Source organism: Gavia stellata, chromosome 6 (assembly GCF_030936135.1).
Source record: "Gavia stellata isolate bGavSte3 chromosome 6, bGavSte3.hap2, whole genome shotgun sequence".
In the NCBI taxonomy this organism is placed as follows: Eukaryota; Metazoa; Chordata; class Aves; order Gaviiformes; family Gaviidae; genus Gavia; species Gavia stellata.
The window spans coordinates 20546051-20561220 of NC_082599.1; the positions used below are offsets into that span (position 1 = coordinate 20546051).

The window sequence follows — 15170 nt, forward strand, 5'->3', positions numbered from 1 at the left end:
ATCATGAACTACTGACCAACAGTCCAGATTAATCCATCCGACTGTGTCTCAGAAGCAACTTCAGAGCAACCAACTCAATTACCTACAGTCTGCTCAGAGATGCTAATATCAGGAAAATCATGTCAAGAGGGACAGGATACTACTAGAAGAATGGGTTTCTTTGATGCCTTATGAGCTGAAATCATGAAGTTCAAGTAGGGAGAGAAAGAGCAATACTTCAAGGTCACAGCTATGCCCAGGCATGCAAAAGCAACCATAAAAGTTATTTTAAAAGAGCAAACTAAATCTGATTCAATTTAGATCAGCTCTTGCTGTTAGAAGTCTGGTATCATTTAAATACTGATGGTTACTGTTGGTCATGGTTAATTAAATGGTTGTTCTTCCAGTGGCGTTTATAAGGTTCATAGCTAATAACTTACCACATGGAGGGCTGGACCACGTGTCAAAAGACAGACAAGCGGTAAACAGACTGTCAGAAAAACAGGAAAGCTGAGGCAGGGACAAAAGAAAATATAGATCTTCCCATCACACTTCCCTGCAAACTCAGCCCAAAACTACAATTCTAAGTATTAATGATTCTATGATAATTGCAATTCTTTTTTCTCAAAAAGAGGCTCAATTAACCTTCCCACTTGGCAGAACATCTTTAATTCGGACTATACACCAAAGGATTCATGGAACTTTGCTATCCAATTACAAAACACAGAGAGGTGAAAAAAAATGAAGGCTGAGAAAGAGTTAAAGGAGAAAATACAGTTGTCAAGAAAAAAATTTTAACAACAAATATTCAGTTAACGAAACTAAAAGAGCTGGAACAAGTTACAAAAATACTTTTCTGAACAGTATGCCAAGACTGCATTATAAGGGCAAAGACAAGACCAATAGCTGAAGAGGAGAAAGACAGCAGAGAAAAACTAATTTATAAAACTCATTTAATTCCACAGAAAGTTATGAAAAACCTGGGCTTCGAACTTCAGTGTGGGGTACAGCTCAAGGAACCTGTCCAACTACATGATGATAAAGTAGGACTTCTCCCTGCGTGACTGAAAGTAGGAAATGTTATTCTACGCATGCTCAGAGACAAGAGAACTAAGACTCAAAACCCACCATAAATTGATTGCTTTTGTCCAGAACAATATGAGGAAGATTTTAGCAAATGGAGATTCTGCAGACAGGAAGACAGACTGACATGGAGGTAGAAGAAAGACTGATAAAGAAAGACTTTGGAGTTTATGATGTCACCAGTTCAACCAGAAGTTGTACTAAAGTTGTACTGATTGGTCTCAATACAAAAGTACTCATCTGGGACTAAGAAATTAATTCAAAGTAAGTTGAGGCCTAGTTATGAGTGTATGTGATCAGGAAGAGTGGGAAGTGAACAAAGAGGAGTCAATAAGATCCTGACTACATACCCACTGAAATCAATGGGAGGTGTTACAGGATTCATCTAAACTGGTTTAAGGTGCTACCCAAAAAAAATCCATACTAACATTAACATGTTGGCAATAATAGTATGGATCAAAAAAAGACTAGGGAGAAAAGATGAAGGTGAGAAAGCAAATGTGCAGGTAGTCCCCAGAGAAGGAAAATCAGCTCTGAGCAAATGCCATATTCACATAGTGGAGCAGCAGCAAAACCTTCTTTGCTTGGAAGCAAATGCAAGTTTCAGTCCAGACCAGGGTTCTCAAACAGACCCTGCTGTAGTGGCAGGTGTATCCACAGGAAATAACAGGTTTTGACCGAAACAACCACCAATACTGTATTTTTCAGAGGACTCTGATCATGTAATGGCCACATAGGAAGACTCTTATCCCCACAAGTAGTCCAAAGGTTGCACTTCAAAACCACGGGTTTATGCAGACCACTACAACCACAGTGCTAAAGATTCCACTGGAACCAGTGGGAAAACATTTCCTCAGGAGAAGGATGGAAGTCATTAATTGCAGGGCAAGCTTAGGTCCTGGAATAAGACAAAGTTACTGCTAGACTCAAAACACTGAAGAGCTGAGCAACCTGGTCTAACCTTGTAGCTGACCCTGCTTTGAGCAGGAAGCTGGACTAGAGACCTCCCAAGGTCCCTTCCAAGCTGAGCCATCCTATGACCCCAAGAGTACCACACTGTATGACAGAAAATGAGTATAACTCTGATCTCAGCAATATGCTTGAGTATAAAGTGTTGTTTATGTTTGTTTTCCTACCGATTTACAATATGCTGAAGCAGGTAAGAGACGATTAATAAATTACACCTTTGATGTAGGCAAAGCAAATGGAAAGCCAAGTTATGTGCATATCTCAAACATAAGAATTTTGCATTTTAAAAGTAATTGAATATGGTATAAGTAAAAATTCACAAAATATTTTTCATGGACCTGATGGTATTTTGATGATATTTGAAACACTTTACACTTCTTTTCAAACACAAATAGTAGAAATAATGAATGGCAAAATTACAGCACATTGATCTGTATACTTTGGAGTAAGATCAACATCTGAAATTCAGCTGAAAGGGATCTTCAAGAAAGAGCAAAACTGCAAGAGCTGTTCCTAAATTTTGGAATCTGACCTGGCAAGAATTCTAGTGTCTTGAAATCTCATGAGACATCTGTCTTGACCTAAAATCTCACAGGCCTTCTCGAGACATCTGTTCACAGAAGAACTGCCTTTTAAGAGATTGTTGTACGAAGACAGTAGGGAACTTGCTAAACAGAGAATGTTTTCATCAGGAAAAAAAAGAAGGCGTCTTGATTTCTCAAAATGGAAGTCTTTTCATGGGAACATACACTGCAGTTCCTAGAGAGCAGCTTTACCAGGTCATGGATGAAATTTCTGATTAAAAGCAGAGAGACCCTTCCTTGCAAACAGTTATCACCGAATACTGGGAGCCTTTGCTTGCATTCAGGGAGACAGAGGTTCACATCCTGCCTAAGACAGATGAGGACTTTAATCAGTCTCCAACATACATCCCAGACATATGCCCTAATTATTGAACTTTTCTTGCCGGAGCAAATAAGCCTCCCTACCCCCCAGTGTTTTCAGGAGAGAAAAAAAAACGTGTCTTAATGTTGCCCCAGTTTGGAACTGAAACAATTTTTGAAACTGAAAAACCTTTCGTGGGTGGGGAAAACCATTTCACACCCAACTCTACTTTTAGAGTTTAAGCTGCAATATGTGTCCACAGACAGTCAATGACAGAAAATCATAACTGCCAAATTTTGTCAACACAAGGATGTGAGTCTAATCCAGAGTTTCTTGAACAGTAAACACCAGATGTTGATAAGAACAGGTCCATCTATCTTTGTATCCCATCTCCCAACAATATCCTGTTGCAGAGGCATGCTTGTAGGCGTATAAGAAACATACCATGCACAAAGTGATCTTTCTTCAGTATAACTCCTCTACTTTCAGTAATCATTTTAGAGACTTCCTGTGACTGTGTTACAGAGGAAGGTAAATCCCCCAAATTGGCCATAGCTGGGCAAAGGAAGAAAATTTTTTTCAGGGTTTTTTTTGGTTCTGTTTTGTGTTTGGGGTTTTTTTAACTGATTACATCTAGTGATCTGTCTATGTCCTGATGCTTGCAGCTTGGTAGCAGTTGCACTTGCAATTTCAGCCTAATTTCTGAAAATGCTGTTCTTATTGCTGGCGTAAATTGACATGAGATATGCACCCATTCACTGTCAGTGAATAAATAATTCATAACCACGGAATAAAAATTTGTACAAGGAGTTTGTTGTCTTCAATACTCCCACACCACCTCCATCTTTGCAGTTAATGCCATCACAGAGTGAATTGGATCACCATAAAGATCAGCCAGCATTTGTGCAGTGAATAGCATGAAGGGCAATTGAAGTGAGTCAATATTGATTTACTGACATAACAAAACTACAGAAATGTTTATGTTAAGAGTAACACAGACACACACTTATACTACACACATTTATACAAACGAACACTTTCAAATGACACTTAAACAAATATCTTTCAGATGGAAGCAACAATTATTTTCCACCATGGGTGGGATTCAGACCCAGTGACCAAAAGATAAAAGATCTTTACCACAGAGGTGCCCCAAGAATGAATTTGTTCCCCAGAAAAAGCAGTCTGTTAGGAAGGTGCTGACAACTTTGGAGTCTGTCTCAGTAAGTTAACCCTCTCTCTAAGTGGGAAGAGGAAATCGCCCATGCCTTACAGAGTACAACAGTCCATATCAATTAAAAAAAGGAAGAAGAAATTCAATTCCAAATTCAGTCTATGTACATTTTAGAGCCAAAACCAAACATAAATGCATGAGTTAATGTTATGATCCTAGAATAAGTTTAACTTTAAACAATATGAACACAAGCCATTTCTCCCACTCTTTCCAGCCAGCAGCTTCTTCCCTCAGTTCTTTGATTCATAGCTCTAAACTTTTACTTGAACTATATAAATAGCTGGTAAAAGAATTATCAATCATGTGGATCAGCTTTTAAATAGGAACATGACGCTGCCAGTGAGTTATACAACTGCTTGTGAGACACCAGTGAACTGCTCGATATCGGATTCCTAGGATCTATTCTTGACTTTCAGAGAAGAGTGTGGTCTACTGGCTAATGATAATATAGTCAGTGCGATGAACCTGGCACATTTATCCTGCAGGCGCTATTGTAAGCTGAATGAAACTTGGTTCGACCTAGGCTTCTCCATTTTACTATGTATATAAAATAAGAACTCATGTCGAGCAAAAGAAACTTTGTTCCACAGTAACAGTTACACAATACATAAAGATTCTGAAATTTCTTCATGAAGGAGAATAAAGCAGAGCGTCCTTTCCTGGCAGCAGGACCAACGCATCTCCTCTTAGAGCACCTCATAACCAGGCACTGCTCGTGTCAGATATGCCAGTTTCCCACAAAAGGTACAGCACTGTTGGATTGGTATAGTTACAGTAAGTTTTTATTCCAAATTTAACATTTTATAACAGTAGAGAAGAAAAAGCATCTTGCTCTATTTATGAACATTACAATAATGCAATTTATTATAACTCTTACGTAGCATTAAGCTGAAAGATAACACATGTAAAACCTGTTACCTGAATTGTGTCGGGCAATATACCCCAGTGCCCAAGATGCAGCTTCTTTGACTCCAGGGTCAAAATCTTCCAAGCAAATCACAAGCGTTTCCAGTGCTCCACACTGAACTACTGCCTGAGCTAGCTGTGGAGAATGTTTACCAACTGCTCTTAGCACAAATGCAGCTGCTTTCTTGTAGAAACGCTATACAAATCAGAAAGAAAAAAAAAAAAAAAAGCTTTTACTAACATTAAGTAATTCAAAGCATAATACAGTACAAACATGCATAAATTAGACTTTTTTAGTAGCAGCAATATCTCATACAGATCCAAATCAGGACCACCAGACACCACACAATGAACCTTACAGTCCTTCTTTGAGACCGCTCATGATCTATAATTTGCAGTAAGTGCATAAACAAACAGAAAAAAATGAGAGGGCTAAGAGGATATGGGGAAAAGATAATAGTCTAGATAAGTCTGTTTGTTTAAGTGAGTAGTGAATGATAAGAGCTGCAAAAACAATAGCTCTTAACATATTTAACCAGATTACACAGGTTATGCAGGGCAAGCTCCTAAAGTAATTCTACCCATCTGTGACAATTCCAAAGTTTCACAATTTCTAATGTATATACCCTCACAACATCTCTATGAGAAAACATTGTTTACACTTACAAACAGAGGCACAGAGAACTAGATCCAACAAAAGGGTTTAGGATCTGAATCCTGAAATGCCTAAATACTGCCTAAGCCCACAGCTAAGATCCTGAAAACCCATCCCACCAAACACCCAGCACTAGATGACCCTCAGTTTTGCCCAGAACTGCCAGCCTGCAATTCTACTCCTGTGTCTGGAAACAGCTCACTTTCAACAGGACTAAGCAGCTTGGCACCTCTATTATAAGTTCAAGCAAAATCCAAGCACTTGTCTCAGTTCTACCCATCTCCTTCAGTGCTGGACCAAATACATGTTTTGAGCATATTTATCACATACGATGCTGCGCACATCATGGGGTTCCATGTAAACTACAGTGGCGGTGGCTGTGGTTTCTTCTAAAAGCATAGTTAAAGTCTTCCTCCCAAAAGTCACATTTCAGTCTCCTGGGGTTTCATAGCTATCACTGGGATGTGGAAACTGAAGATCAAATTTCTTCCCCTGCCTTACAGTTAAAGCACCCTGGCCACAGACAACTGTGTTGGGAGGAAGACAGTTCAACTCCCTCTTGAAGCTGCTGTGCAGCAATGAGTGCAAGGTTCACTGGGACACAAATACTCTGCTGCTACGTCCATGTGCCCAGAGTCTGCTCTCCAGTCTGGCAGTTGACAGATCCGCCCTACAGACTAGCTCTAGAGGGCTCTCTCTCTGTGTGCCTGCTGGCTTTTATCTCATACCAAATGCTTGATTCTCCTCTGCTCTGCACAGGGAGCCTGGGCACTTCACAGTGCTTAACTCCTACTGTCAAGGTACCCAAAACTTAAACAATGCAAAGCCCACATCCCTTTTGGATCAAGTCCAGAGAAATGAAGAACCACGTGAGTGCTTTTCTGCATCCTGTGAGGTGCCCGAACACCTTTGAAAGTCTGATCTAAAGCACAAAGGCGTGGCAACAGAGGAGTATCTGCAGTGGCTCCACAGGAAGTAAAAGGGACCCAGGCCCACTCCCTGGCCCTGAAGAGAGGTGACACAGCATACCACCTCCATCCAACTAAACTCATCTTCCCTCAAAGCACAATGGCCTCATCTATACTACTGGAAACTGTCCCCATCTTGTGCTATCCCCTAAACCATGTCCAGGCATTGCCGAGTAGTTTGATGGTTGGCATTGGCTAAAACGCCATCAGCGAGCACGTTAACGATTAAAGAGCACAGTCATCTTCCAGTGCTCAAACACATGCCCTGACCCTGCTTAGTTTATCAGTACTGATATAATTCCTTAATGCCAAAAATCCAGTCTAAGTTAAGGCCTACAAGCAGGTACATTAAACATAATTTACAAGCAAAGCATTAAACATCATTTAGAGGGAACAGATGTCAGGGGAAACAGTACAGACAAATGGTCAAATCCCTAGCTAATGCAAGTTACTCTAAGTTTTGCTGAACTCAGAGCTATAGTTGTTTACAACAGTCTATGTCTGTGCAAATATGGGTATGTTATTTCTGTTAAGTAATTACGCTCCTGGCAAAGAAAAACACTTCTTTGGTTTTGTTATTCAGAACACATTTATTTACAAACAAACCATATTCACAGGCACAGTCAGAACACACTGTAAAACTGTATTTTGCTCAGTTTAATTGACAAAACATTGATCTAAGCTGTGACCCTGTAACTGTTCTCCATAAATCAGTAGAATCAGAATTTATTGTGTGCTCAGAGAATCTCCTCCTTAAATACAGACGTTGATACACGAAAAGTGAGTGAAATAGAAACATATCTGGGTTGGGTTTTTTTGCCTATGTGAAGTAACAAACTGCATTCGTTGCTAAACTCTGCATGAACTGGATAATGAGTTTCCTTCACTTGCCCTCAGTCACCAAGGCATAGTAGGCTTTCCATGACCTCACACTAATCTTGCTACTGCCCCAAGTGATTCTGAATTGCAGCCATCTCGATGTAAGGACAACAGCACGGGTAGTAACATGAAAGAGATAAATCAGGGTACTCAAGCTAATTTAGTGAGGGCTTTGAGTTGTAGCAGGGAGGTAGTTTCCAAACCAAAAGAGAAGACAGTTTTATTCCCCTTCTTCTCTTAAAAATAGAAATAAAATAACCAAAATGGTTATAAACTTGTCTAACTAAAACCTTAACTTTCTTTCCATACTATACCAGTATCTTGACATCAAGATTTTTCTTTAGTTTTTTTTTTTTTTTAAGATTAATTGTATAGGCAATGACCTATATGCACAAAAAAATATGCAATGAGTACTTACATTTATGTTTTCCTTGAAAGATTGAAAATGAAAATACATAGTTTTCCAAATTATATTCCCATTTAAATCCTACTTCTCCTAAATCTAATAAATCAAAACTGCAACCGAAGTATGGCTGTGATATCAATGTACTTAACTCTCAGCTGTCTTTCTTTTTCCAGTTATTAGGAACCTTATTTGAAAGTATTTCTGTTAACCTAGGTTAGGACCACTAGAAAATCAAAGCTGGAATATACACAAGACCTGAAGAAAAATGGCAAGAAGGGAGAAAGAGACCACCAGATTTGTTTGCATTGCAATTGTGACTACACTTTGTTTTTGACAAATATGAAGATTAAAACCTTTCAGTGTATTTTCCTGTGTCAGTGGTTTGATATTTCTCATGCTACAGATTTCCAAAAGGCTATGTTTGGAGATATTAAATATTTAATTACAGAAGTTCAGTTTTTTATATATATTTTACAAGTGTTTGGTATTATCAACAAATCCTAGCCAATTATCACTACAGCCTTCAAATTGTCTCATTTTTAAAGAGGGACCTTTTATAAAGCACCATTCAACATTTCAAAAACATAGCAGTGCCATTAATAGTTTTTTTTTATAGTGCACTAAAAGTAAGATGATATTTTAAAGTCAAGCTTATTTAAAGTCAAACTTAGGCACACAGTACACATTGATCTCTCAGGAGTTCAAACATACATGCTCTCTCTGACTTCAGTACATTTATTGCTATATTAGAATAACAGCAGATCGCTGATACAGAAAGATTTCCCTTTCCCTGTGCAACAGTTAAAAAAAATGATTACTTAAGAAAACAATGATGCCTTACATTCTGCTCAGACAATGAACACACGAGCTGTGGAAGAATGTCTCCCTTCACAACTGCCTCTGCCAGGTCATCATTATAATTGGCAAGTCTCCCGAGAGCCAAAGCAGCAGTCTGTTGAATAGTTGGGATGACATCCAGCAAAAGAGGTCTCAGCAAAGACATTACACCTGAGTTACACCAGGAAGAGAAAAGCCCATTTGGTAAGTAGAAGTTTTTCTAAATATTTGCCTTTATTCATAAAAACCTATTAAATTACACTTCCAGGTAATAAGAGCTTGTAGGAAATCCAGGTGTTCCACTGAAACGAAGACAGCACATGGATAGCACTGCTGATGCATAGCAATGTTTCTGCCCATTTTTCATAGGTACAAAACACTTCTGAAATATAAAAAAGTCACATGTAGAAATAAGCTGTATTCAAACATCTATAAAATACATGTGTTAAAGTATACACAAGAAAATAAGGTATATTGAAAAACGTATAAAAAGTATGTGTTAAAGTATGCACAGGAAACTCCATCTGGAGGTCCTGGTGAGCTGACACTGGCACGTCACTCATTCAGCATGCCAGCAGAACCTCTATATTGAATTACACCAAATTACATTTCATCTATTATAAGCAATGATTGATTTGGGGACCAATATCCATAATACATTACACTCCAGACAGAAAAGTTGAAGATTTTCTTACCATGTTATTATTTATGATGCGTTTTCACTGATGAGTCCACAGTTTATCAGTTAAACATGAAAGAATATGAAAGTCCATTCCCTAAGATGGTGTTACAATACATACTTGAAATTATAGGTGAGGTAAGCAGCTGTGACATAAACGATTAGCAGTTACGGCCTAAGAAAGTCATTACATGGATAACATCTGGCTAAAAATAGGAAGTGGGAGGAGTAGAATTTTCATTCTTGCAATAGGAGGGAGGAGGTCACAGTGCAGTTCTGCAGACCTTCATGCTGGGACATGTGCCATTCAGTATTCATCTATGATCTGGAAGAGCATGAACAGTGAGGTGAGACTTTGCTGGTGACTCAAAGTTATTCAAGGTAGTACCAGTGACAGAAACTGTAAGGAAATAGAGACTGAATGACTGGATAACAAAATAGCAAGTTAAATGGAACACATATGAGGGAGCCAATCCCAACCTCACATATGCAGTGATGGACCCCAAACAGATCACTACCACCTAGGAGAAAGTTCTCGATGTGAGAACAGACAGTTCCATGGAGCTATCAGCTCATTGCTCAGTAGCAGAGAAGAAACTTTACCCACAGAAGTACACAGAGCGCTCAGGATTATTTAGAAAGGAGTAGAGGCCAAAGCAGAGACCACCACTATGCTATTGTATATCCTACATTTAATACCCTCCCCTAGAGCAGAACTGGAAACGGTTCAGTGAAAGGCAAGAAGGATGATCAAAGATGACCACTCTGCATGTGGAAGCTCTTCCTACAGTTAAACAAAGCCTCTTCAATAGGGATATAAATGAGATACAAATCATATTTTTTTATGTAACCATGTGTAAGGTCTGGGAAGGGAAAACTACTTGTATTGCAATTCTGCAAAAGTGCTATTCCTGTACCAGCCAGCTGCATTAATTAATACTTCTGAGCTTTATACCTCAGCCAGAAAACAATGCTCTCTGAAGATGCAGAAGTGCTACAACAGAACACCAAACACTCAGAGCTACAGTCAGAAATCTCCATATCAGCTGTCTCAGTTCCTTCCACTACATTTTTTTGCTAACAAAGATAAACATTTAGCTGGGTGACTGCGGAAGAAAGCAGGACTTCAAGGGCTTGTGTGGTTACAAGCACTGAACAAAGGTCTTGTGGTGTGACAGTCCCACAACAGTGGGATCCCTGCCTAATGGCAGGTGACATGCAGGTGTTGAAAAGGCACACCATAACAAGGAAAGGCTGAGGGCCTTAGAGCAAAGATAGTCCAAAGGAATGGAGGCTATAACAAGTTAAACCTGTACCATACTTCTGTATAGAAGGGCACTCTGAAAGGAAAAAAGGTAAGTTGATCAGCAGTGTAATTCTCACAGAGAACATTTATTTTAAATTAAAAACAAATTGCTCCCAGCAAGAAGCAAGCAGCCTAATAATCTATATATGGCTCTGAATGGGGTGCTGGGTGGGGGGGAGGGGGCGCGGTGTAAAGCTAACCATGGAGGTCATGCTGACCACTAATGAATTTGTTCTGGGAAGGTCAATACTCCAGACAGAAGCTGCACTGCTATAAGAGGTACAGCCTCCCAGGATGTTCACAATTCAAAATAACACAGGTCTCGGGGGGGCATGCAGTAAAAGGATAAAAGTGAAATGAAATTGTGATGTCTAATACAACTACAGAAGCACCAAAAAATGGCTTTGTAACGTACATTAAACACGTACATGTAGAACCTACGGTAGAACCTACGGATATAGGTCTGTAGTATAGCTGGGGCCTGCTCACACTTCTGTCAAAGCCACTGGGAGCTGAAAGAGGCCTCCTGTGTACTAACAGACAATACTGGAGGATCTAGCTTTTGTAAGATCAATGTAAATTCATTTAGCTCTTTGCAGAAATCACTACTTCAGAATGTGGTCATCATATTGACATCTTCTCACAAACTCTCCCAAATAGCAGGTATGGTCTCATTAGCAAGTTATGTTTCATATCAAAAGGCACTAAGTACTTTATATGACAAATTAAAAGTAAAAACAAATGAACATGTGAGCTGGGGCCAACCCCATATATCATTTATAGTGAGCTATCTTCTAGCAAGTCACCTGCACCCTCTATGGGAAAGCATTTTCTTGTCCTTACCTCTAACATCAGTTGCATGGTCAAACAGCTGCTGAAATTCCTAAGGGGACCTCATGCTGTTCTGACTCTTTACACTGAAGGTATTTCACTAAAGCAGGAACAGTTAGAAGTAGCACACTTGTATTTAGCGTACAGATATTACATTGAGCCCTTAGGTTGAGGTAATATGAAAACAAGATTATTTAATAAAGAGAAACAAGAAAAAGAAAAAAATTTTTGAAAGTTTTATTGATATAAAAGATACTGTTTTAAGTGGTTGGGGGAAAAAAAGAAGCACCTCAGTGTGCAGTGTCCTGACCCTAGAAAAGCCAAGAGCCTGATAGGTGAGACATTCAAGCATGATGTGGCAGACAATTCAATTCTGGTGATGGTCTCAAAATCCAGTGAAATTTAAACAGACTAGAATGACTTTACCCAGGAGGAACCTGTGAGCTAGATCCAGACCACATGACATGTTTCTGGCCTGCATGACATTCCTAGACACCACAAAATATAAAAACACATTTAAGAAAGTTTACATATACGTATGCTTTGAGCTGTCCCAAATATGAGATTTGTATCATTTGTATTTTCAGGATTAGCTGATACAGATTTCAAGTTTTAGAATAGGCTAAAAGGTCTCGAGCCTAAAAATGCTTCCAAGCAGCATGCCTCCCCATGACCACACCATTCATTTCATTGTAGTATAAACCATGTAAAGCTTGGTGATGATATTTAAGTGTCAGCACAAAATGTTCTACTGCAAGTTATTTTAGCTGATGAAACTGAAGGAAAGAGATGAAAAGTGAAATGGGAGTTACTGTTTGAAGAAAGGATACAAGATGCTAAAACAGAGTTGCAAAAAAAAAAAAACAGTGAATGGATGGAAAAGGTTTAGAAATAATAGAAACTGTGCTGATCCTCAAGGAGACTGTATTTTCCCAAAGTGATGCCTGAACGTGAAAGAAGACAGTGAACAAATAATTATCATGACAACAGCTTTGGAGGACCATGAAAAAGAAAAATCAATTCCTGTTGCTGTACAAACCTTATATTGACATCAAATTAACTGAGAATTGAGAGAAGTGTATAGGCCTAGATCATTCCTGTGCATCAAACATAATTAAAAGCTTCTACCTCTACTTCCCACCTTCTCTAAAACCAGTTTTTTTTCCTCTGCATCAAGATGCTATCCATCATCTCTGACTACTCTGCAAGACCAACTGCTTGAGGAATTTTTACCATTGTCATGGTTTTCACATCTTCAGCAAACCGAGTATTTCTTTCTTTACAGCACTTAGAAAAAAATAAACAATTAATTCTGACAGTGTGAAAACAGCTACATAGAGATTATATGTTCCCCACTAAAACACATAGGAAAAACAAGATGTCCACCTTTTCTTCTATGACTTCTGAAGATAGTGCTGGAAAGGACAAATGTGCCTGACACAGGAGGAGGCTTTCCTGTCCTGGGCCCAACCCAGCTCTTTCTCCCAGAAATGGCTGTATTTGGTGAGCTCCTCTATTTGATCTCTTCCTTTCCTTTGACTGTCCTGTCTACAGCAAAGTCTGCCCCTCTTCTCCAAAGAGGTCCAAGCCAGGATTCCTATCAGCATTTTGAATTAAATTCAAATTTATTTAACATTATCTTAGAGCAGGAAAATAAGTAAGAACCTGCCAACAACTTCCTTTTACCTCTACCATTCACTCAAGTGAACAGGGCCATACAGACCAGGGAGTAGCAGTGTCTTGCTGACAAAAACTTTAGAAGAAGACCAAAGAGTTCTCCTAAATAAGTCTGTTGTGACAGAAGTAGGAAATTCATTAACTCTAATTCAAAGGCAGCAAACACAGAAAGTAAACTACAAAATAAGGCATTTAGACCATTAGACTAGATTTGTTTTGGAAGAGTTCCCACTAGCAACTCAGAAACAGGGTAACAAAGAATTACTGCCAAATACTCTATCTTGCATCACGGAACCTTGACTGACATTGGGCAAGGAACGATTCCCCTTTCTATCCTCAGCTTCCCACTCAGGTTTGTTTCAAAGAATGACACACTTTAGAAGCTGAATCACCCTTAACACACACTTCTCAAGTGGAACTGTTGTGCACAGGCCTCATGCACTTTCTTTTAGCAAGCAAGTGCTGGCTGCTGCCTATCTAGAAAAAAAACCCACTCAGGGCAGCAGCAGGCTCCAAGTTTTTTCATTCCAAGTTTCCGTAGCCAAACAAACAGTCACTATTCTGGAGATAACAATCTTCATTCGGTCATTTTGATTTCTTGCAGAAAACCACCTAGAAGTCATACAGAATCCCTCTACTCTCCTCCCACCCCTGCCAAACCCTTGTCAAACTTGAATAGTCACAAGTCACACTTCACTCTACATTTGAAATTCTCTCCATTTCTGCACCTGAAGATGACCACTCCTACCCTATTCTCCTTCCTTAAAAACAAAATTTATTTCAATTTTAAAATGTAAATGTGCAAAAATGTCATTCTACGCTAGTGTTGTCTCTGGACACACTCTTATCTTGAAGATACTGTCCTTCTAATTTATGCTTTGGATCAAATATAACATTGTCTTCTCATTTGTGTGTTACCGGACACACTAAGAACATTCACTGAGCTAACATTAGCACTCAAACATTCATCATACCACTTGGATTTTTCAGGGCCCCTGATGTCAAATTCAGCTGATTTAACAAGGAAATAAAATGGAAATTTATTTCTGCCTCACCCCAACTCCCTATCTTCAACTACCCTTTCCTAGAAGCAGCATAGTAGAGAGTTTTAACTAGGAGACTTACAAAAAATTTCCCAGAAGAATAGTGAGAGAGAGAACTTTCACACTCACTCATCTTGACAGGGCCTCTTCCAGAGACTATGTGGTATGCACGTCTCAAGTACATACTCCTCAAGTGTGACTCACCTCGAGAAAGGACTCCTCACTGCGACGGTTCCATGCACAACACAACTACAATCCTTCAAAAATCAAAGGGAACATAAATACAGTTTGGTAACAGAAACTCTGGGTAATCAAGTAATTTGTACAGCAATTACCAGATGGTGTGGGACATAACACAGATTCAGTTTGACAGCGGAGCTGGAGATTTCTGAAGGATCAAGGAGCAGTAAGTTTCTCCTCCTTTAAAGCTGATCTGGCTGATCATTTCCCAGACCCTGCCTCTGCATTAATGGAGCAGAACTAATCCTGTTCCAAGAAGACTGAGTTTCTGAAAATGCCCCTCACGGGGCTAGTTAGTGGCCACCACACAACCTTTCACAGACGCACCAAAACCAAGGTGGTCACAAGGAGCTGCTTCTTTTTAATGGCCACTTGTTAAGATGAGACTGAAGTTCCTAACAAATTCTGGCTTTGAAATTTTACTTGCAAATCTCCTCCAAACAGGCCAGGAGGCTGAGAAGGGGAAGAATCCTGGAGCAGTTCAACTTTCAGTTTATTAAGCACAGAAAAAGTCAGTCCTCCAGCTTCAGCTGCATTTACTTTCTCCTTCTCTGCCATCTCTCTGGTACTTTCCTTAATACACAGCCTCCTTC

The 15170-nt window shown here is 39.3% G+C and overlaps 1 protein-coding gene across 2 annotated transcripts in view; it reads right to left on the reverse strand.

The window, feature by feature from the left end:
* Positions 1-15170, reverse strand: part of SPAG6 (sperm associated antigen 6) — a 35251-nt gene that overhangs the window by 14526 nt on the left and 5555 nt on the right. For both annotated transcript variants that reach the window (XM_059818895.1, XM_059818896.1), the window contains exons 3-4: positions 8806-8972; positions 5069-5252 (exon numbers count right to left, since the gene is read on the reverse strand). In XM_059818895.1, the coding sequence (XP_059674878.1) occupies positions 5069-5252; positions 8806-8972 (351 nt within the window). The remainder of the gene's footprint in view (positions 1-5068; positions 5253-8805; positions 8973-15170) is intronic.